This window comes from Vidua chalybeata, chromosome Z (genome assembly GCF_026979565.1).
Source record: "Vidua chalybeata isolate OUT-0048 chromosome Z, bVidCha1 merged haplotype, whole genome shotgun sequence".
In the NCBI taxonomy this organism is placed as follows: domain Eukaryota; kingdom Metazoa; phylum Chordata; class Aves; order Passeriformes; family Viduidae; genus Vidua; species Vidua chalybeata.
Window position 1 is genome coordinate 34,054,812 of NC_071570.1, and position 24,079 is coordinate 34,078,890.

At 36.9% G+C, this 24,079-nt stretch overlaps 1 protein-coding gene across 8 annotated transcripts in view; it reads left to right on the forward strand.

The window, feature by feature from the left end:
- ARL15 (ADP ribosylation factor like GTPase 15) overlaps nt 1-24,079 on the forward strand; it is a 276,667-nt gene that overhangs the window by 248,822 nt on the left and 3,766 nt on the right. For 7 of the 8 annotated variants that reach the window (XM_053969065.1, XM_053969064.1, XM_053969063.1 and 4 more), the window contains one exon: nt 10,194-14,001. The exons of the other annotated variant lie outside the window; for it this stretch is intronic. In XM_053969065.1, the coding sequence (XP_053825040.1) occupies nt 10,194-10,346 (153 nt within the window). In that variant the 3' untranslated portion in view covers nt 10,347-14,001. Of the gene's footprint in view, nt 1-10,193; nt 14,002-24,079 lie in introns of those variants that run through there. 8 annotated transcript variants of the gene reach the window in all.

Genomic DNA, 24,079 nt, shown 5'->3' on the forward strand with positions numbered 1-24,079 from the left:
GATTTTTCCCATTTTCAGTTTATGCAGTTAACTTGTATCAAGTTTAAAAATAATGCTTTAAAAGAATCAATTTCATGGTGAATGCATCTAGTCAAACAACTCATTTAAACAACATCTTACTCGTGTGTAGCAGACCATTTTACAAGTAACTGAGGGTTTTATAAGCCTGTGTTTCAGACAGGATAATTGGTTGTTTCTCATATGTGAGCTTGAAATTTAAACTTGTTAGCTTCAATATATAGAATCTTTCCTGGTTTGGTAAGGAGTATTTAGTTATGGTCATTTTAGCTGTCGACATATGTAATAATTCATTATCAGGAAGTGGTAAAATGGTACCAATTTTGAATATGTTCCGTAAGAGCTACTGGTTATAACCTTTTAGTTTGTCACTAGTAGTCAGCAAACTTAGCCTATGATTTCTAATGTAAAGTAAATGAAATTAGGAATTGCAAATGTGCGGATTTCTGACTTATGTTGAGCACCAGAACCTCAGAATTTAAAGAGGGGATTTTACTTCTATTAGACCCCAATTTTGAATAGACAGGTAACTGTCTAAGGTAAGCCGAGAATGCTTAAAAAAATCTGTTGCATTAAGTTATTTTAATAAAATGATATTAATCTTCTCATCCCCATAAAAAGTTAGTGTCAGCTATACATTTGCTATATTGATTTCATTTTCAGTGCAGTGCTTACCCCAGGTGTAATGCTAGGGGCTGTTGGTAAAACAGCAAGTCACATCCAAAGGTAGAGGGAAGGAGCTGTCAGCTTTCAAAAGCTAGGTTTCCCTTTCTGCTAGAATCACTTGACAGGTATCTGCTTTTGTTTTTCATTGGTACAGTCATGATAATTGGGGCATTACTAGGACATAGCACCTGCCTCCAGATGCTTTTTTTCAGAAATAATCTGTCTTTTCAATGACTTTAAAAGTATTCCACAGTTGGCATGTACAAAGAAAAGCCTTAATTCACTTAAAGTAACAATCGCTTTATTACAAAACCTGTTTTATGCTGCTTCAATATTATTTTCAGCAGCTCTCCTTTAAGAAGACCATAAATTTTACAAATGCTGTCAGTCAGAGTTTGGCCATTCTTTGGAGAGATGAGAGGGATTTTTTATAAGGGCATGTGGTGATAGGACAAGAGGGAATGGCTTTCAAGTGAAAGAGAACAGGTTTAGATTAGGTATTGAGAAGAAATGCTTTACTATGGGGAAGTTAAACATTTAAACAGGTTGCCCTGAGAAGCTGTGGATGCCGCATCTCCAGAAGTGTTCGAGGTGGGATGGGACTTTGAGCAACCTGGTCTAGTGGAGGGTGTCACAGCCCATGGCAGCGGGGTTGAAATAGGATGATCTTTGAGATTCCTTCCAGCCCAAGCCATTTTATGGTACTTTGGGGCTGGTTTGGATTTTTTTATGTAAAGGTTGATATCCTTCCCGAGGTACCCATGTATCTTTCTTCCGTCTTGTATGTGCAATTCTTGATTATTTAATCTCTTTCCTTGAAGTGTGGATCAATATAATATAGGGAAGTAATCTCTCAATGCAGTAACAGAAAAATATTCATTACTCATTCCCTTCCCATGAAATATTTTTACTAAAAAACTTTTCAGAAAGGTGGAATTCCCTGCTGCAACCTATGCTAATGGAAGGAATAACTCTGTCACTTAAAAAGCAGAAAGAATCTTTACCTTTAAGATTAAGACTCAAAAGAACAATATTTTTCTTCAGCATCTCATTGCTTTCACCCATCTCCTCCAAATTCATGTCTTTTCTAGCACCACTGTTGCAAATCTCAGTGCAAGTTAGTTTGTTAATATTACTTCCCATTCACTTGACTTAAAACATTCTGTCTTGCTGTAAAGTGCTCACTTTTTTCCATATCTATGATTGCTCATGCATTTCTTATCATTTTAGGGTTAGTGACAGATTTGTTTTGCACATGGATGTTCTCCTGTGTACAGGACTATATCTGAATTGAGCTGTGTAATTTTTCTCTTGGTATCCTTTTGCATTATGAAGAAATCTGAAAGCAGTGAGGGGGGCCTTACTCAAGCAAGCCCTGGTCAGAAAACCTGGAGGGGTTCTGCTGTAATTCTAGGTGGAGAGTTAAAAAGTATCAAGAAATAGATGAGTCTGGAGCTGCCTGGAATAGTAGTTTTAAATGGTGGCTTGCTGTGATTTTGGAGGCATTAATTTTCTCAGAGGCATGGATCTAGAAAACACAAAGTACAGACTCGCATCCTCTAAACACAGGGCAGAAAGAAATCCTCAGAAAGAGGTCCCAGAGAAGTTCCTGGTACTGGAGCAGCTGGGAGGGTCAAGAGCCTGTGGCATTTCGACAGCCAGGAACTGAACCTGGCAGTGGCATGGTCTCTGGGAACAATTTTTACTTAACAAGTATTTTATGTTAACTTTTTCAAATTGATTTATTACACAGTTTCTGCTTTTGAACAAGGAATGGTTAATTGCAGTTAGTTCAGGGCTGCCACTGCCTCTGTGCAGACTGTACATAACAAATAGTTCTCCCATTGGCAAAAGACCTGAAGGGAGGTTGGAACCATCCTATACTAACATGCTGTGCTCTGTACCTGGTAAGGAGCAAGGGAAATAGGCACTACTACTGTCTGTGTCTGCTTGTGGGAGCACACCCCTCACAAAACCACAGCTGCTGCTGAGTGACTTTTCTTTTGTGCTCAATCTGACTGTTAACTTGGAACAGTGTCAGCAGTGTGAATGTGAGGAGCCAACCACAAAGCCCTTGGAAATCCTGCTCCTTGCTGCTGATACAGGGGTACAGTTATCTTAAGTTTAAATTTATCTTATATTCAATCAGTTATTTTTGGTACAGCTTTTTGGTACTAGGATGTGCTAAGAATACACTAAAATAGAAAATTGTCCTTATATACAGTAAATTGACAATTTTTGTGCCTGTGCTCCATGTGCAGGAAAAAAGATATGTGAATTTTAGATGTCCTCCAAATAGCTATCTTTAACCAGGGCTAATTTTCAGCATTACTCTTTAGGATTTTATTCTAAAACTTTATGTGTAAGTACACAACTGTCAGAGAGTTATCTGTGGCAACCCATAGTACTTAATAAAACACAGTGGGTAAGAGAGAAAGTAAAAGGAGCAGTAACTTAAGGTAATGTTTGATTTTCACTTTTGAGTAATTCTTTGAAGTAAAATAAAGAATTAAAGTGGCGTTAAAGAAAAATATTTTACTATGCTTTCATTGCATGCATTTTCTACAGTATCCTCTTCTCTGTTCTTGTTTCCCTTATCACTCAAGATGCTCTTTCACTCACTCTAGGGTTGGATAATTGTGAGCCCTTATCTTGTTTTCCTGGTTATATGGTTATATGAATCTTCATCTGGAAGTCTGGATTTCCCTATATAAGTATGCTGCTGCTCTTCTCGTGTTATTTCTATTGCTTCCAGTTGTAAGAAAAGCACATACTTATATGAAAGGAATATCCTGGGTCAATAAGACATAGAAGGCAAAGTATAGGTGTTTGTTTTTGGCAGCTACACAATTTACTATTTCTTTTGTACAAAACAACAGAATCTAACAAAAAAAAAAAAATCTAATGCACTGTAGTACACTGTTGTGTGGTAATACAAAGAGTGTGTGCAAAGAGTTCATGGATCCTAGTGGCTTCTCAAAGCGTATCTTTGCTTCCATCCTCATACAAATCTCAGTGATACTTCTGCAACCTCTGCAATTTTCTGTCCTCACTCTCATCCATCTTATTTTTCCAGACCCAATGTAACATGACTCTGTCTGTCTGTAAAAAAAACACCCCAACTTCTCTGTTTTAAAAACCTTCCAGCTCTTTAGCTCACTCCTCCTTTTCTTGTCTCCTGCTTGCATTTGCCAATAATCTGTGCTCTCTGGAATAGTGTGGCTCTGTGGATTTGTCAGGCATCCTATTTCTTCATTCTGAATAGTTAGTTATCTTCTTTAAAATACATTTCTTTCAACTATCACTTGTAATCTGAAAAGTGTTGTGACTTGTGGCCACTGGAGATAACAAGGATGGGAACATGCACAAAGCACTGTGTACATTGCTTTAAGTGACTGCATTCCCCTTTGTAAAGACTTATAAGCCAAAAATATCATCCAGCTCTCTTACAAAGTTGAGTTGGATGTGTTTCAGGTAGTCTTTTATAAAAGGCAAAAATCTTAAAAAATTTTTGTAAAGCTGTACAAACTAGAAATACCAATTTGTAAAGCAGTGACCACTACTTATGAGATGTACTAAAAAGCCTCTGATGGTTTTGTAATCCTGTCTAGAGAAATTGCTTACCCTGCTATGACACAGAAATGCTGAGGAAGACAGACTTGTTTTTTCTTTTTATTTTACTTCAGCAGTTATATTTTAAAGTTAAAAAAAAGGCAGCTCAATTACATAAATTTGATTATCATATGTACTTAATGGACTCATTGCAAATTTTTAACGTTGTGCATACAGACTTTGGATTCCTTGGCACATTGAAGTTGGTGAGCAGTGAAATATATATCCTCAAAGAGCTAGAATATAAAAGCATTTCTGTTGGTGATAGTGTTGTTGGACCTCCGCTGGCATTCCTGGGAGTAGGCCTGTGCATAGGTTGCTCCAGACCACAGCACATCACCATCCCTTCTCATCAGCTGAGGCACTTTCATTCCCCTCCCTGTTGTAAGAGATATTACATATGGAATCAATAAACATGAGGTACAGGTGCTTTAGGAGGAGTGCTTATGATGCATAGGTGCATTACAAGGATCCCTCTAGACAAGGATGAGATCACTGTTAAGAAGAAGCATACGGGCAGGCACGTGCAGTGAAGTATCTTTTTAGAAGTGAAGTGTCTCTGTAGGATGAATAAATATTACAAAACTTTGGCTGAGAGTTGTGCATGTTACAGCTGCTCTGGTCAGACAGGAGGTCCTTTTTAGCCAAGTGGACTGTCTGATAAGAAGCTTTCTAGCAGATTTTTCATGAAAAGCATGGACATATAAACTCCTGTATAACAGTGGGTTGAACTTGTTGATTTAAGATTAAGTGGTTATCAGTCCACTCCACACAATCCTACAAATCACTGTACTCAGAAAAGAACCAGCAGAAAAGCTCATGTAGCAGCACAAGAGGCTGTGCAGTTTGTAGTCAAGCACACCAACATAAGCTAGAGTGGATTTCAATTTACTTTTTAGCATCAGTGGTGATTTAAGTAATGAGTTCTGCTCTGTGGTTAGCAGGTCAACATTTGTGGTTTCTATTTAATTTGCCAGAAATTTCTTTCTTTTGTTTTTTTCTTTTCTTTTTTTAGACTTGACTTCTTTTACCTCTAATGCCATCCTTTTCCTTACTGCAATTGGTGAAAGCTTTTTTTGTTTATTTTAAAGTCTTCTGAAGCAGTATAAATATACTCTGAGCCTCTAATTATGGTATTTTTTTCTGTGCCACCTGCAACCATTTTACTTTTTTAGCTGCACAGTTAATTTTCTTTAAGTTACAAATTTTATGTCGTTTTCCTTTTTAAAATTTAGTGCTATGTAAGATAAAGTACCTTTGGCTCTTTCTCTTCTCCAAATATATTGAATTTGCACAATAATTGTTATAGACAGCTTGTCTGTTGTTTGTAGAGACAGCAAGCAAAATTCCCTCTCTCTGCTGTGTCTTCTAAATGGTTGCTCCAAAAAGCAGATTTTTATGATGTCTGAAAAGATATTATCAGCATCAGAGCTCAGTGAAACTTTCACAGTGTTAATATGGGCTACTCCAGTCTCCCATTATTACTTTGTTTCTTGTCCATGCAGATTTGGAATGGATGAATGAACCATGTCTTATGGTTAATACATGGATTCAGCAAAATAGATTATTTTAGTTCAATTCATACCTTCATCAGTCCGCCTTTTGCAGTAATAATTGGTAAGTCCTGTGAAAATTTAAGTCTTTCAAAAATTTAGTCTAGTGGGGACACTGACAAGACCATGGATATAATATACATGTTTTGTTACAATTTTTTTGTCCCAATTTTTTTTTTCAATAAAACAGCAATGAATGAAAAAAAAAATTCATTAAGTTCTCCATTTACCAGCCTGGTAATGTAAGTGACTATCTGAATTTTGTATTTGTTTACAACAGATTAGTCACAGTGGGCTGGAAGCTCTTCTATGTTGATGAAATTTGGTAGTATAATTTTGAATTTGAATGAAAAATAATGCTTTCAATCAGCTTTTTTTCATGTTGAATAATGGAGATTACTCTTCTCATATATTAGAACATCTAAGTTTTCCTATAGATCTTATGTTCACATGGGTGGTGAACTGACTAGATGATGAAGTTCAGCAATAGAACACAGAAAAGCTTTCAGCAGGGCCTGGTTACTCAGCTTACATATATCAATTTAGTAACATCAGTTCCACACTGCTATGATAATTTACACCAGCTGAGGTTCTGGGCACTGGTCCTTTTTATTGTGTCTTGACTTTTCTAGCACGTAGGTTAAGCAACATTTGATAACCATATGTTTAGTGTATTGTGCCAGTAGAATAGACTTAGAAGGTAGAGTGTGAGAAGAGTGGGAATTGCAAATGTATTGTTAGGTTTTATTGACTTCAGAATGTGGCATAAATACAATGTCAGGTTCTCTATAAAACAAGGCCCCCATGTGGAGTCAAGATATCCTGTAAAAATTAGTAAAGAAGTCTTAAAATTATTAATCTTAATCTTAATTCTTATTCTTCTAAGACTATATCTTAAAAAATTTAGTAATCTCAAAGTAAACTCTTGAAAATGCAAAGCCAGTATGTAAATGTGCATCTAATGCAGCGGAGTTCTGAAACATGTTTGAGTCTTTATATTTCACTTCAGCATCCATGAACAGGCAGAAAGCTTTTCACTGTGCAGAGGGGAAGAGAAGAGCTTCTCTTAGGAACTCACCCCTTTGTGCTAGTGTGATTGAAGGGAGCTGTAAAATAGCAACTGCTGATTATGCAAGAGCTACCTAGGTGTGTGAGTATTCAGTGAATTTCAGCTTTCTTTGGACACTTTGGTGATCAGTGTATGTCTTCTTAGGAAATCTGCAGGTAATGAGTGTGGATGATGGTCAGTGGGGCAGAAAGGAGCTACAAAAACAAATACAGATGGAGAGCTGAGTGCATTCCAGTGGAAAACTCAACTGTATAAAAAGAATTGGGCATCTGATTGTGTCAAACTTTTCATGTTTCATCTATTGCATGTAAAAAATGGTTCTTTTTTAAAGTCTAAAAAAAGTACTTGCTTTTAGAACAGAATGACTTCTTCTGAGTTGAAGGCAGAAGAAGTTACCATAAATTGGAAAATATTTGGGTCTGCCAACTTCTTTCTGGAAGTTTCAAAGTCCAGAGAGCCTGCTTGCTAAACCTTGAGGTTTAACAAACTCCATTGTGGTATGAAGTTTAAATGAGGAAGTATAGTAACACACCACAATGTGTCCCTTGGGTTGTAAAAATCACTTCTGTGCTACTTCTTGTTTAGTGAGTTATTATTTGTAAGCCAACTAGTGTTATCTTTCTAGATTAGTATTAGACACAAGTCAACTAGCAAATTTTTTTTTTTTCTGCAGAAGGTATGAATGAAATAACTCTTGTGAATATAAGCAGTTGTACTTTCATGTCAGTATCAAACCCTCACATTTTAAAAACAGCCACCTAACAAACACTTTCAGTATTCATCTAGGATCTATTACTGCAGATACTCTGAACTGTTCCTTAGTGTGAAAAATGATGACAGCGCATCACTAATTTAGTAATTAGTGACAATTTAGTAACAATTTGATTATATAGATAGAAGCAGAAAAAAATACATTTTGATCAACTTTGGCATTCAAATAATTTATCTGCAAAATTTGTTTCACTAAATCTGTTGGCATCTGCAGTCACTGAAATATAGCTTAAAGGCATTGTATTTTTCTTGGCTAGAACTTGGTAACTTGTGTTGTATTTGCCCACAAATGCTCAGTGCTAGTTACTGCCATCATTTCCTTGAGCATGTGTTTCTACTTTAAAAACCAAGTGCTGTCCTTACAATGTAATGACTTTCCTTCATATGTCAGAGCCTTAATCCAAGAGGCTGTGTAAAGAAGATTGTGAACTGACTTCAGTGAGCTCCAGGGTCTGATGGCAATAGTCTTCCAGTAGAGGGGGTGTGGTGGACATCCTCTGGGTTGTAGGTCTGAAACATCTTAGATTACTCAGCCATATTTGTCAGCTTAACACCAGCGGGCAGCTCTATCCGCTAGCTGCGCTGACAGCTTGCTTTGTTATCTTTCTGTGCAGCTTTTACTTCCTCCCCTCATGTGACAGTCAAGGAGGTTGCTGCTGGAACAGTCAATAGAGCTTCCTTGCTCTGCTTTTCCAATACTATGATTAGTGCCATTAACTCAGTGTAGTAATGGGAGTAAATTCAAGTTGCTGGAAAAGTTGCAATACATCCCTTGTAGATATTAGTATTTTGGTTTTTATTACATATAAGTGCATTAACATATCAGATACTGGTGATATCAGTATCAGCACTGAGATAGCAATGCTAAAAATTTGGTACGTTGCTATTAAAATACTGGTTTGCTGAAGCCCCATATATTTCAACTGGTATATTTTCTAAATTTGTTTGAGGGGAAGTGAGTAACAAGTACCACACATCGTTTTCAAATGTTATTGGTACAATTCTACTTTGATGAAAAAAGATTTAAAATTTTTCACAATGTTGTTTCTGGGTTAGCAGAAGTTCTCGTCTCAAAACCACCTTTTTTTCCCTAATATTTGTCACTAAACATTCTGGTTGAAATTGCTGTCTAAAAAAATAAGAAAGCCTGCCTGATCATGGTTGAATTTTGAATTATGTGAGTTGATACAACTCAACTTGGTTTTTTCTATTAGAATACATTAATGGATAAACAAAACTGTTGTTTATCAGTAGACACTATAAGAGCTACACAGAGATGTTGCAGTTTGTATGGGCTTTGAAAGCCTTTATTTTTCCTTTCTTCTTTTCATTCCTTCTGCACATGGAGCCTTAAGCAGTGTGGCTCCTGTTGCCTATCTAGGGCCTCTATTGCCTACCATGTTGTGAGTAACCTTTCCTGTAATTGTGCTGTATATTTATGGCACAATCTGTGCTAAAAGAAAATTAAGAGTATTTTGCAATAATTACAATTAACAAGAATGTTCAAACTAAGTCAGGACTAAGTATTTCTGTTGATATATGGACAGTAGCAGGAACTGAGTTACGTAGTTTTGGATGTAAAAACTAAAATTCTATTGGACAAGTCAAACATGAGTAGACTCTTATGTCAAATACCTTTAAAGCCTAAAATTTTAATAAAAACAGTAAACTGTGGGCCAGTATAATCTGTGGGCTGCTGTTCTCTTCTAAGAGACATCAAAAACTTGTTTTGACATTGTACTTTCTATTTTGAAAAGTGATTGGAGTATACTACCAAATTAAAATCTTTCCTTTCTCAGTCTTTCTGGGTCTGTATTTGTGTCTTGACAGTGGTTGCAATGTCAGTAATGACTGGTGTTTCCAAGAAACTGCATCATGTTTCATGTATAATACCACCATCCTACTAACATTAGTGTGTTAATTTATAAAATTAAATATTATATTTAATTTTAGAAAAACTAAGTAATTTTGGAAGAATTTTAATTTTCATTGGATTTTCTTGGTCACAAAGAGATGCTGTGCTATAGCTCATGTTTGATTGGAATGTTTAGGATCTGTACATTTTTTATGTTTAATTTGTGAAGTTACAGTAGTATGACAAATTCTATATCTTAAGTGTTTACCAGTAAGAGTATAATGAAACATACATTTTTAACATTGAAATACAAACACCATTTCTTATTTACTTTTGCTGTTTTGGATATGTTTTTGAGCATATGCTTCATGTGCTTTGCTGTTTGACTCAAGTCTGGTCCTCCTCAGACCTCCCATGCTGTTAAATGTATGGGTAGAATGGTAGCTTCCAAGCACCCCTAAAGAAAACTCTTTCAGGTCATGTCATATAACCTGTATTATAAGAGCAGCTGTGGGTATGATTCTGAAAATTAATATCCTGATTTTTTTACATGTTTTTGTTTGGTTTAGTTTGGTTTGATTTTTTAGATGTGAGACAGAGTTGTCATAATATAATATAATACATTTGTCTCTCTTTTTTTTCTTAATAGATAAAAAAATATTTTGAACTTGAGCCACTTGCACGTGGAAAGCGCTGGATTCTTAAGCCCTGCTCCTTGGATGATATGGAGGCAGTAAAAGACAGTTTCTCCCTCCTAATAAACTTGCTAGAAGAGAGAGACTTCGAACCTTCAAGAATGTGAAAGCCAAGAGAAAGAAGAGGTTCCCACGCATCGCTGTACCTGCTCACTCTGTCACAGCTTAATTACAGTGTAGTATCAAGGCTCAGCTGTGATATGTTGTTCATACAGAGTTAATGCAGAATGTCCTTTGGTTAAAATAAATGTTCTGTGAATAAGGTACACAGCTATTTCCAGTAAAGTTGTCTACACTACTGAAGTAGAAAGTTCCTCTTTGTTTACCACTATTTCTGCACACTGCATGTTGCTTTCTTGCATTGTGATCATCCTTGGTAGAAAAATTTACACGCACAAAAATAACATAGTCTGTAAAGGAGGAATTCCACGTGTTACCTTGAATTTTAAAAAATAAGTAATGTCTGAAGAATTTATGAGTCTAATTTAGCTTGTTTATTGATCTCACATTATGCAAAAGCACAGCCACTGAGAACCTTAATAGGATACCTAAAAGTCAAGCAGTTTCATGTTAATGCAAAGGTTATTCCTGAGGTTTTACTAAGTGAACACACAGTTGAGGTGGTGGACTCCACAAGGTAGTTGAGTCTCTTCTAAAGTCACTGCAAAACCCTGCCAGAGGCAGTATGGTATTTTGCTGGAAGTTTGCTGGAAAGTAAATTAACAAACAGATGTGCACAGATAACAGTACTTGGGGAAATCAGCTGACATAAACAGCTGATCTAAGTAAAAAGATTTTTAGAGGTATATGAAAGATTTTAGAAATATACAGAAGTTGAATAAAGTAATAATTTTCTTTGAAAGTAGTTTTCCATAAGAAAAGCAGAGCAAATATCTCTAAGTTCATCTGTGGAGGCTTTATTACTAGTTAAAAGTATAAGTGATATCAAATACTTCCTTTATCACTCATTTGTAGACTACTACTGTTATTGTAACATTGCCAAGGCATCTATCCCGTAATTAAGAGTCTTCCAGTGTTTGTACAATAAGCTTCTCTTTTCAAGGGGATTATATCTTGTTCTTTCAAACTTCCTCTGGGCTAAATGTTACTTAGAAGATGAAAAAGTAGGCATTGGAAACAACATTTGTAATGCATTTAGAAAAAGTCGATTTGAGTCACATAACACAGTCCACTTTTCCTCTTTCTGTGTTTTCCCCATTGCAGATTTGCAGTATTTTGGCTACCTTTTGTTGATTTTTAAAAAACTCATAAACTGATTTGTCCATTGAAGAAACATGCCAGGCCACTGGTTCACAGTGACAACAGGGTATGTGCAGATCAGTCAGTTGGATTGGTGCACACCTTGAATGCTGTGCCTTGTGCATTCAGCTATCCTTGTGCATAAATGTCTGCAAACACAAACTCAAATGAGGTGTCATTAGTTCCTGATCAACTCTGCTTCTGTCTTGAAACACACAATGCCTTGTTTTCAGGGCTTTAAGCAACATATCTTTCCACTCTGAGCATTTATCTTCTGTTTTAAGTTTATTGTAGTTTCTTACTAGTTTATTTGGGGATAAGAAAATAGTAAACATCAGCTTTTGAAGGCACATAAAAGCCATTTCTCTATTAATTGTAATTTTGCTCTTTGTTAAACAAAATGTTTCTAATAGGTATTCTAGTTTACTTTTCAATTTCCATGAATTTCTTGCACTGTTCCCACTATTGTGACTGCTTCCTATTAACAAAAAGAAGCTGGGAAAACTGGTAAACTCCTTTTTAAATTTTGAGATGGAATAGGCAGGAAGCCTAAAGGGCATGTCCTTGCTTTGTTTTATGGTCTCTTTCCTGTCAGGTCAATCGTCACTGCTAATATTCTTAGAAACAACCAAGAACTGGAATTGTTCATTTTAAAGCACATTCATTTTAAATCAACTGCTTTGATTCAGTTCTCTCTGCACACTTTAGTCAGGACCCAGCTGCCCATCAGTTTCTCTTGTGAGGGCTAAGGAGGTTCCTTTCCCTGGATTTAAAGAGGAACTGGATCTAATTTACATTTCCAAACTCTCTTGTTGCTGACATGAGCTTAAAGGCTACAGTGGCCCCAGATTTCCCCAAAGTCCCCAAATTTCTGTATTATTTAGGGACAATGAAAAATAAGCAGGGAGGAGGAGTAGGAGCATTATTTCCCAGAGAAGGCAGGCAGTTTGGGGAAGCAAAATGAGGGATTCCAAGCTTTTACTGCTTTTTCATTGGCCATAAGTTAGAAGATGTGAAATAACATTTTTTTACCATTTTCCCCTGCTTTGTTTAGTTATGGACCAAAAGGTACAGGAAATGAAAATAAGCCCAACTCTCTTGCATTCTTGAAGCTGTACTTATTTCTACCATCAGTGAGTTTGTCTGGTCCGAAAACTTTAGTGGCTCCAAGTTTTCTTTTGGTTGTGATCTCCCGGCTATGCACTGTTTGAAGCTGCTACATAACTAACATGGAAAGGCCCAAGAAGTCCATGATAATGTGGTTTTGGAGTATGCCAGTGGCCATTTAGACTAGGACCTTTTGATACTTCAGTGTTTTTAGTTTAGGCAAAAGTCAACTGCACAGAAGCAGTGATTTTAATTTTCAGAATTATTTTGAGTATGCTTTTTCTTACTAATAGAGTGATCATTCCTCATCACAAGTTGAAACAATACCTCATAACTGCTGAAGACTAAGACCAACACTACTTTGAATGTAGGTTTTGTGGTTTTGTGTTGTAGATGGACTTAATGGATGTGTACCTTTTAAACGTCTATCAACAACTTCACCTTTTTATGAGGGGATAACAATGTTCATAGCAGCTCATGTCACACTTCCTTGTCTATAGTGTTGTTGAATGCTCTGACTATGGTAGAATATGTAAGCACCATGCAGTTTTCATTCAGATAACCAATCTTAACTGCTTTGGGTTTTGTTTGTTTGTTTTAATCTTTTCACATGTGTTTGTCATTTAGGTGGAATAAACTTGGGCACTAGGCTTGGGCTTCCATGCAAGTTCATTAAGGAGTGAACATTGTCTTTTAAAAAAAAAGATATTGTGCTTTAATGTTCTTTAGCCATCTGTTAAATTACTTTGTGTGTATATGTGTGTGTGCCCACACTGGGCTTCTTCTCAGACCTGTGGCTGTCTGCGGTGTCTCAGCCGTCAGAATGAAAACATTATCAATCAGTATCCAACAACAGGTGGTTTTGACAACCTTCTGTCTGCTGCCTAATGCTTTACAACTCATCAGTAAGGCCTTGTCTGCCCACTCTGAGCTGGCAATTTTAACTGCTTCATGTTGTGCCCTGTACTTGTACTTTTAGCATTTGTATGGCTTAAAATATCAGTCTTAGTGGGTTTTGATATTCTTTCTTGCTGTATAATGCTCCATGTGTATCTTAGCTTGCCTATTCAAATGCGCTATACAAAAATCTGTGATGTATTATTTCGTTTAACTTCCTGCATTTCGTTATATTTATAGAAGTTGCAGATTTTTGTACCGTATTACTTAATACAGTTGCCTTTTTGTAATGGCAATTAATTTATATTACAAAAGTTTGTATCTTTACTGTAGTCAAAAGTATTAGTTAACTGCCATATTATCTTGACTTTATACTAAAAATGCAGTATCAACAGAAGCTGACCCAATCAAGTGGTCAGCTGCTGACATGGGAAACTTGTACTGTTTGTGATTTATACATGATTTCCACTATCAAAAAAAAAAAAAAAAATAAACACTGTGTAGAACTGACTTGATAAGTTTTTGTTTCTTGAGTAAGTAGCCAGTTTAGGGCCATGGCATATTACCTTGATTTGGATTCTTCAAGATAAATTATTTATGCATAAGTGAAAACAAATACTACTGTGTAAGTATTGGTACATCATACATAGTCGCAAATTCACATACATATGTATGAAATAGAAGCTTCCAAAATCAGCGGATTTCTTCCATAGCAAGATGTTTTTACTCTGGAAGTATATCTGAAAGATATTGCAGGTTTATTGGTGAAACAGAGATTGGAATAATCCCTGCACAATTATTCCATAATATTAAACTGAGGGCCATGTTTATGTGACTAGAAATTCTTTTTAAATAAATGACATGGCAAAGTACATATACAAAACAGAAGTTACAGAAGCTGAGCAAAGGAATATATTCTGGGAAATACAGAAGCTTGCTGAAACGGCTCAATGTTATCCTGTCAAGCACTGTTTGAGTAGGAAGTGCTCTCACAATGCAAGTTGTAACAGCTGATGGAAGAACACCATTGGTAAACTAGACTGAAGTTGGTAATGCAGTTACTGAGGTATGCTTTTCTCATGTCACTGTTTTTTAAATCTGCCTCTTAATCAAGACTAGGAATGAAATGAAAGATTTCTAAACTGAGGATTCTTTTAAATTCTTTTGTTTCATACAAATAGGAACTGAAAACCAGCTAATCATGCCTCATTTGATAGCTCTTAAAAGAATTTTCATTAGCTCATTAGCCCTTTGACCTAATAGTTTAAACAAATAAAAACATCTGTTTGTGTCAGCTGTAGGGTTAGTCATCCAGGGCCCAGGTTAACATGAGGATAAGAGGGAGTCCCATATCCAATATAAAAACAAAACCCATACCTTTTTCAGCATCTGTAGTTGAAAAGGACACCTGAAATCAAGTAGGCTGTGCTGAATTCTGTTAGGTGAAGAAACTGAAGAAGATCATTACCCTTTTCAATCCTCTGCCCTCATGAGTGAACGGACTAATTTCATTGTGTGGGTTTGACTGAAGTTTAATTTAAATAGTTCTGAGACATTCTTAATTCTAGTGGTTTATAATGTATTTTAGCTTTTATCACAGCTATGTTTAGAGAAGCCAAAATAGGCTATATATAATGCTTGTTCATTATAGATGAATTTCATAGGAAAATGTAATATGTGGTATTCTGGTGGGTTTTAATGGGATATATTCAGGACAGCCTTGCTTGTGGAGGGTGTGTTTGTGCATCAAACATGTTCAGCACTTCCATTTATAATGTCTTAAATATACCTTAATTTTTTAATCACAAGTCTCTCTAGGAAAGGCAGATATGCAAATGTCAGTATTGGTACCAACATTAGTCTATGGAGCTCCAGTTAGCTGTGGCAATAAACTGAGAGAGAACAGAAGTATTCTAATCTTGTCAGGTTTACAGAAAACCCAACTGAAGTAATCAGCAAAAGGCCCAGGAAAGGTCCGGGATGATTACAGCCAAAGAGACACTCTTTGCCTGAAAATAGCCTGAATTGCATAATATTCTTAGTTGGAAGGAACCCATAAGGATCACTGAGTCCAACTCTTGGCCCTGCAAAGCACGATCCCCAAGAATGGTACCATGTGCCTGAGAGCTTTGTCCAGAGGCTTCTTGAGCTCTGTTTCACTTGGTTCTGTGACCACTTCCCTCAGGAGCCTGCTCCAGTGCTCAAACACCCTCTGGGGGAAGAACCTTTTCCTGATACACAGCCTAAACCTCCCCTGACACAGGTTATTCCCTCATGTCCTGTCACTGGTCACCACAGAGATCAGGGCCTGCCCCTCTGCTTCCCCTCATGAGGAAGTTGTTGACTGTGATGAAATCTCCCCTCAGTCTCCTCCAGGCTGGTTTTGGTAAAGACCTTATTTATAATAAAAAGCTGTTGCAATTAATTTTTAAGCATAGAAACATATTCTCATACATGAAAAAAATATATATGTAACTATATTTATGTATTTGAAAACTGGCCACTTGCTAAGAAGCAAGAGTCATGAATTGTACCTAAAAATCACAACAAATAAAACTAGCCACCACAGTACTTCTTTTTTCACCTATCACCTTGCAAAAGTGAAATGCTGTTGTTTATTTTGTTACCATGCAATGTAACTATAATTAATTGCATTTCAGTGTTCACTAGAAAGCATTTGTATGTAATAAGAAAAAGGAGACAAAAAATCCTTTTCTGATTTTGCAACTTCCACATATGAAGATCTGCCATCTTTCTAAGGAAGCATTGAACACTGAAGGACAGGAACTTTGTAACTTCATTATAAAACAGTGCCAGCTGAAATGCTAAATCATGGAAATCCCAAACAAAAGGTCTAGTGCTGTTCAAATGCACAATCCCAGAGATGGTAGGCAGGAGAGAGGAAATCATGACTTGCATATGAATGTTGGAAAACTAAAACAAGTTTAATGGCTAATCACACAGCAAAGTATTTGGTGTTTTCACAATATGACAGTCTTGAATTAGGAATGTTGATAGATATTTAAGATCAAACAGGCATCCTGTAAAAAAATGTAAAGAGTCTAATTTTATAGTAGGTTGCATTTTGGGCTTGTCAATTTTGACATAGTCCCTTGAAAGCAATAATTCCTACTGTGCATTAAAGTTGGCACTTTAAAAATCTCATCTATAGAAATGAATCCATTTTGTGTTTTGTTAACATACACTAAAACAGCATTTTCTGTCTTTTGTCACCTTCTCATTTATTTGAAAGCACATATCCTAACATTTCCCCAGACAAACTTATATTCAAATTACTGTATTATTGTAACTTTCAAAGACCCCATTTCTGACAGTATCAAATTTTAATGCTTGTGAAAACAAATACCTGTTTACAAAACTACATCAGAACTATTTTATTATAGCATTTCCATGTATGGTATTTTTGTAGGACCTGGAGATTCAAGATGTGAAAGGGATTGGCACCATTTAAAATTAACACGGATTAACTGCAGTATCTGGAAAACATTTTTTTTCTTTTTTTTTTCTTGTCTAACAGTGGAATGAAAAATGCAATATCATCCTTTTCTCAATATTTATCTTGCCGCAGAGAAGAAATTAGCACTCATTTTTAGTAACATGAGTTATAACAGTATTAGTCCATTTTTAATAAATTACTTTGCCAACTTGGTAGCTGGAATCCTCTCTGGTTTACACATGGGTGTCAGAATTGAAAGAATTGAATTGAACTTCCTTCAATTATTTGAAACTAAGGTTGATTTTTAAAAATGCTAATTGCCTTGTCTAAAATATTTTTGCATGGTTTGCAGGAGTGTGATTGATGCAGGAAAGTTCACTTTTGCCTTTAAGATATAGAGCATGACCATTTGGTTACAGTAAATACAGTACTGCAAGTCTGTGAAAGTCATCACATATACTAAAGGTATTGAGACCATTTACCTCACATTCCTTTCTATTAGCTTCCACAATTAACATGATCCACAGCTGAAAAAATAATTCTGGTTGTCAGTGATAAATGGGGTGAAATCGTCAATCACTGAAGTTGACAGTATTATTTTTAAAAAATATTACAAACAAATGTTTACCCAAAGATAGCAGTATGTTGCTGAGGCTTTTTTCTTTGGAGTTCTCTCATTTCATTTAAATGACACGCTGACTTCAGGGCTCACTCTCAGGCTAAAGAGAGCTTCTTTTCATTTTCTTGATTTTTTTTTTTTTAATTTCTGGAGCATTAAGAACACCAAACATCCATGCACCAAAGTCTTTTACCTCTTACCAGGAACATTCCTGGTAAACTTCTGAGATCTGAGATAGAACATCAACTTAAAAATGCGGGAGATGGATGCTACATCAGCTCTTTGTTTATTTGTTTTCTTTTCTTGGTATGGTTTGTTTATTTTCTTTTCTTGGTGCAGACCTGAGATTTCAGTTCAGGCCTGTCCCCACTGAGAGGTGCCTGTAATATAAGATTCTACTATTATGGGCTATATAAATATCTTGCCTATTTTTAGCACTTGCTTTTGATCTCTGAAGAATTTTAATATCAAGGTCAAATATGGTGGTTTCATATGTAGATGTATTGGTGACATAGACATTTATGAAAATGTATGCAGTGTTTCTAGATTAGAAATATCTTGTTTTCTAGGTTCTCAATAATGAGAACAAATCCTCTGTTACCGCTGTGAGATGGTGAATCTTGTTCTGTCTGCTTATGAGAGATTCAGAAGACAGTTTTGCTTTTAGGTTTTGGTTCAAAGCAAATTAAACTGAAACTGTTTTTTCTTTCAAGTGTGGTATTTTATACTATGTGGATACCAGTGACTAGCATGTTCTCAAGCACTTGGTCTGTGAGAGCCATTTCACATCTAACCTGATTACGGCCTGAGGAGGTGCTCACTAGAAATCAAGTGACTGGATCCTTTAGTGACTGGATCCTTTTAATTTCTGCCTGCTATAACATTTTTAAACCATTGTGAACCTTGATGTTCACACCTCTTTGCACATCTCTCTCACGTGTCACACAAGTGTGCCCTTGGAGCGGTTGTTAACACAAATCTGGAATTCCCCTGGCACCCAAGGACCAGTTCATTCATGGTTGTCATGAGACACAGTATTCTATTCTTTCTTCATCAGGTATGCATGAAGGCTCATTTTCTCATCATCTTTTGTGTTTCCATATCTGCTTATTTCGGGTGGGAACTCTTGTTCATGTAATAATTGATCTTTGATGCTGGGTTTATCTTTCATCAAAGCAGGGACTATTACAGGAGGATAGTTCTGAGACACTCTTTTGTGATCAAAATTACAGGTTACAATACAAATAGCTAGAAAATATAACTGTTAGTAGATGGCGTTGAGTATAACTAAAAGCCAAGATCAAATGTGCCTTGCTTCAGCTAACTATGCTGAAAGTTGATTCTCATTTACTAATGTCAGAATTAAACCAGAAAAAGTTGCCAAAATTAGATAATGTCTGGTTCCGCATAAGGAATGCATAAAGTGAGCCTGGTGAGGTGTGGGCCACTATTCTGAATGGCACTGAGGCCTCCTCAGGGATGGCCATCTGCCTCAGCCTGTGACCCATCAGCTATAAGATACTTGTTTGCTGCAGAGTGGGGGGGAAACACCAGTTTGAGGAGGCTTTGGTAGTGGTTCTGCCTCACCAGCTAATGCCAACGCATGTCCTCCAGAGCCGGGTGCTGATGACCTGCAGTGGCTGCTCCAGTGGAGCCACTGCTTTCTATTGGTGCCTCTGCCACGGGAACCCTGGCTGGCTTGTCAGGAATGGTGTGGAGTTTACAGCCAGGGACCAGCCATGCCTGGCTTACCGAGACAAGCACTTTTCAAGGTGACGAAAGAAATACTGAAATGGGAAAATCACGGCTGGTGGCATGCCTTCACACCTGTCATGCTGTATTACAGTCTCAGTCTTTGATTATTGGTCCCATAAAGGTGTCATTTTCTTCATGTTATTAAAGCAATTACAGTTATTATACTTAATTTGTCCTTTCCAAAGGGAGCAAGAATAAATGAGGGAGGATTTGCATACAAATTGAGCCTGATGTGGGGGGAAATTGCAGCAGGTGGTGCGGCTGTGAGGAGATGTAATACAGGAGCATGGCCGGAGCTGCCCTCTTCCGCAGCCCTGTGCTGGTGACCCTTTGAGGAATGTCTCACAACTGTCTGGTGGATTCATTTGAATGAGGGACAGTTTGGCTCACTGTCATCCTGGGCAGATCAAAGCCTGTGCCTTGGCTGGCTGCACGGACAGAGGAGGCATGTGAAATATCTCCCCACCCCCAGGCGAGTCCTTTTCCCTGGCACTACTCAACCTCCCCATCATTTCTCACAGGGACATGCCCCATTCCCATGCATCCTGTCACAGGCTATCATGAATCACTACCATAAATAACAAAGATGCTAATTTTTGGAGTGCAACTCTATGAACTTCTTCAAAAAACATTTTTGACTGTAATCTGTTCTATCAGAAACCTGTTTTATCTCTACATCTGTTACTCAGTACTAATCCTCATATTATGCCCTCTCAAGTATTCCCCTTGCATACAAGGCTTTCAAAAGCAAACACTTTCCAATATGTTTCTGCATTCTTAGTGAAAACAAACAAACTTACAAATAAACCTAGATGTCAGGATGTTCAGATAACATACAATGTGTCTTTATTTAATATAAAGAGATACAAGAAAAAAGACATGTTGACCTCCCTCCAGTAAATTTTTCTCAAGAACATTGCAAAATACATGTAAACTCCCTTGGCCTGTTCAACCTTTCCAGATGCATCACTCTCCTGGGTAGTTAGACAGATGTAGAGTCAAGTGGGAGTGCAGATAAGCATGTTGGATACCACCACTGTGCTGAAATATGTAGACCTCCATATGGTAAGGTAAATGCCATCATTTTTTCCCTATTTTAAAGGTTCCTATGAGGAAACTTAAGCCGTATCTGTGGTTACAGAACAAAGAAAAAATCTTGTCTACATGCATTTTATAAAATATCTCTTTCATGTAATCATTTATGGGCTGTGATAGCTGGAGCACATAAATTTTTTCAATATTTATTTCTCCTTCAGAATTGCTTGGATTTTTCTTCACCTATCAAAATGACTTGCTTCTATTGATCAGTGTCTATATTTTGCATGTCTATATTCTGTGGTTACTTTAAGGCTACAGTATATCAGATTCCGTTTATTGAACTAAAAGTTATAGAAAATTCAGAGAGAAAAATATTACCAAAGTAACTAATATAAAGAGTCCTGTAGGAAAGATCATTGTATATGAGAAAATATGTTGAAAAACAATAAAAAATATTACACTGATGTTTCAAAGGATGCAAATATGAAATTCTGTTACCAGAACTATTTTAGTGTCAGATATGCATATCTATAATTAACTTTATTTTGAAGTTTTGTCATCTATCCTCATTTATCTGTATGTCTTTGTTACACACCTTTCCAAACCACACATGGTCTGATTTTGTTGCCCAGAAAAATTCCCTGTCCTCCTTCAGTTATCCCAAATGTCAAAATTAGGTCATGACTGGCCTACCTTCATGCTAAAGCAGTTTATCAACCCTTTGATGGGGATTTACAGCTCCCTGTGGTGCTGATGGTCCCACAAACCATTGGGGTTACACCTTTTCCCCTCCATGTGTGAATTTGCTGCATATCTGCAGCATTTACACAGCATGCAATGAATGTCCAGTGGATGAAAAGTCTTCAATGAATGAAAAGACAGGACAAAAATAATTGGAGCAAGAGAGTATTTCCTTAGCAGAGAATGAGTGCAGGGTGAATTTAGCAGATCTATATTACCTGACTAGAGGGGTTGATGAGTATCACCTTCCCTCACATAGGACAAATGTAGTTCAGAAACAGAGGCTTAGTTTATTGGTGCATTACCTTCAAAACAACACCGTAATCCTTGGTCATGGTATCATGGATGTGGGTCTTGAGGATCAGGCAGAAGAGGCGAATTTTTTCTCTGACTGGCCTCGTCACTCTCCATACCTTTTTTCGCTAGGTCAGGCAGGTTTACTTTATTTTTTTTCTGTCTCAAGGCCATTGGGAAGTTTCCTGAATTGATAGGTCTGGTGCCTGCCCAGAAACTGCCTGGTTCAGAACACTGGTCCTCATCTTACCTATTGAGCTAAAAGCTTAGATACCACCTAAACTTTTCTAGATTTGCTGCTTCATTTCTTGGTCTTCAAGATCCTGAATAAGGCCCCAACATGCAAAGGATGTGATACCTTCTATTCATATAGCCACAAGTAACTATGAGGCCTGGGAATACCTTGAGCGGTGACTTAGCTGCAGACAACATCTTCTCCATGGAAAGTGGTGTCTGTGGCACAGTTCAGCAAAGAGGCTACCTAACAGCACAACTTAGCCCCCTTAACAACATGGCACAACGCCATGGCACATCTGCTCAGACCATTGCCAGATAACATCTCAAAATAATTCTGGGAAATATTTTCTTAATTGACTGTTTATCTCAGATTCTCTCTCCTCCTGTCAAGCAATTGAAATCTTGCTGGGAAAAAGGGTAGTTTTTAGAATTTTACATACAACTTAGTGTGTAAGGATGTAGTACTGTCCTTCAAGGATGTCAAGTTTTGTCTGGAGCCTTCCACAGAATCTCCATTGTCTATTGGATATGAGCTGAGACCCGTTGTGCTGCTGATACTCAGACCATCATCACATGAAGAGTTGTTTACAGGTGTAGGTAATAGATTGAAGCATGCATATTTTCAGACAGCTACTGCTGCATGACCTGTAGCTATCTTGCAATCCAGACAGAACAACAGTTAAAACAGATGAATTTGTGTCAATATTTCCCCGTTTTTATCTATGTTTCATGGAGTGCCTTTGAATGTCTGTCTGGGCAGTACTAGCTGTTAGCTGTCTAGGGAAGATGTTTTGTCTGATATAGTGATCTGTTTCTACCAATTCTCTTTCAGACACCAATATGTAATCAGTGCCATCGTTTTGTGTTGTTGGAAAATCCTGACTTAGCATCATTATTCTAACTATAGCTCTGTCTCCTTTGTTATTCAAATAACTTTACAAGCCCACAGCATTAAGCCTCACTCCATTCTTTACAAAAGCGAGGACTTTCTTTTCTTCCATTTGGCAGAGAGAGAGATCAAATGCAGAATAATTTTGACCTAAAGATCATCTGAACTCTGAAGCAGTGCTGGTGCTTGAGCATAGGCTCTCACTGCAGTGCTTTCCCTATGCAACTAAGGCCTCCCACAGATGAGACCAGCAAAGCAAGTTTGTAATCCTTTCATATTAATCTTCCCAAGGCACTTTCACTTTGGTAACTCAGTGAAATTGTCTGGTAACAAGGGGCTCCATTTCACTAATCACAACTAGCATGCAGTCCACTTGCACCTTGAAAACAGTTATGACTCTCTCTTCTGCAGCTGTTCTGCAGGGGAAACAAGACTGAGTCCCTAGCATGGCTTGAGTTTTAGTTTTGTCAGAGAGTCCTTTGGTGTTTTGCATTGCAGTACTATGGTTTTAGGTAGGCAATGTGTATAGTGGTGTAATTTCCCCTGGTACAGACATTGTATATTTACATCATGGATCACATTAAGAAGATGATTGAATGATGATTTTCATGAAAGACTAATTTTAACGAGTCTTTTGTCTAAACATTTCATAGATTTATCTTTTTTATGTAGTCTGTACAAGAAAGGATCTGTTGGATGTAGTTAATTTCTTTCAGCTGTAGCTAGACATTCACATATATCTTTTAACCATGTGAAGTCAAACCCAGTTAGCCATAAAGAAAGGATATCTGTTCACAGTTTGGAATCTATTCTGTTGCCTATTTCAAACCCTTGCTATTGAAATAATGGACAGTTATTTAAATGTCATTTGCTTTTTGCTATAATTCAAATCAGCTATTTTCTAATTTTGAGGCAAAGTTCAAAATTATTCTATTTAATTGTGAATTGTGCTATGTGGCTACTTCAGCCTCAAATACTTTGAACTATGTAAAATAGTTTACAATTTTATTGAAAAAATAGGGAAAGAAATTAAATTTTTCTTTAAATTGAAATTGTTTATGATTAAGAAACTTATTTTCAAATGAAAATATACGTGTAGATTTGATGTGCCATGATATTACATCTCTTCTGAACATGATATATCCATCTGTACAGTTATCCCTGACTCACCAGAGCTGAATGGCAATTGAACACTGTTCAACAGTGAGTCACCAGTGTCACTTCTTGCAACCCATACTTGGTTTTTCAATAGGTCTGTTCCTACCTACTACTCTTCATGATCTGAAAGAACTGCATGCAGATATATTGCAGCAGATGCTTGTTTTAGGTACATGTGGGGAGAGAATATGCCTTATTTCTTTCTGGTTTCCCTCTGGAGTTGTTTTCTCCATACTACTTCATACAAGATTAAGTTCCATCCATCTTATTTTCACTAATGCTTTCCAGTGAAATGCTTTGGGATGACTGACATTCAGGTGAACCTGCAGTCTCCATCTGGTTTCTTTGGTGGTGAATTTGTGAGAAGTTTATTTCTGCCCTTACTCTT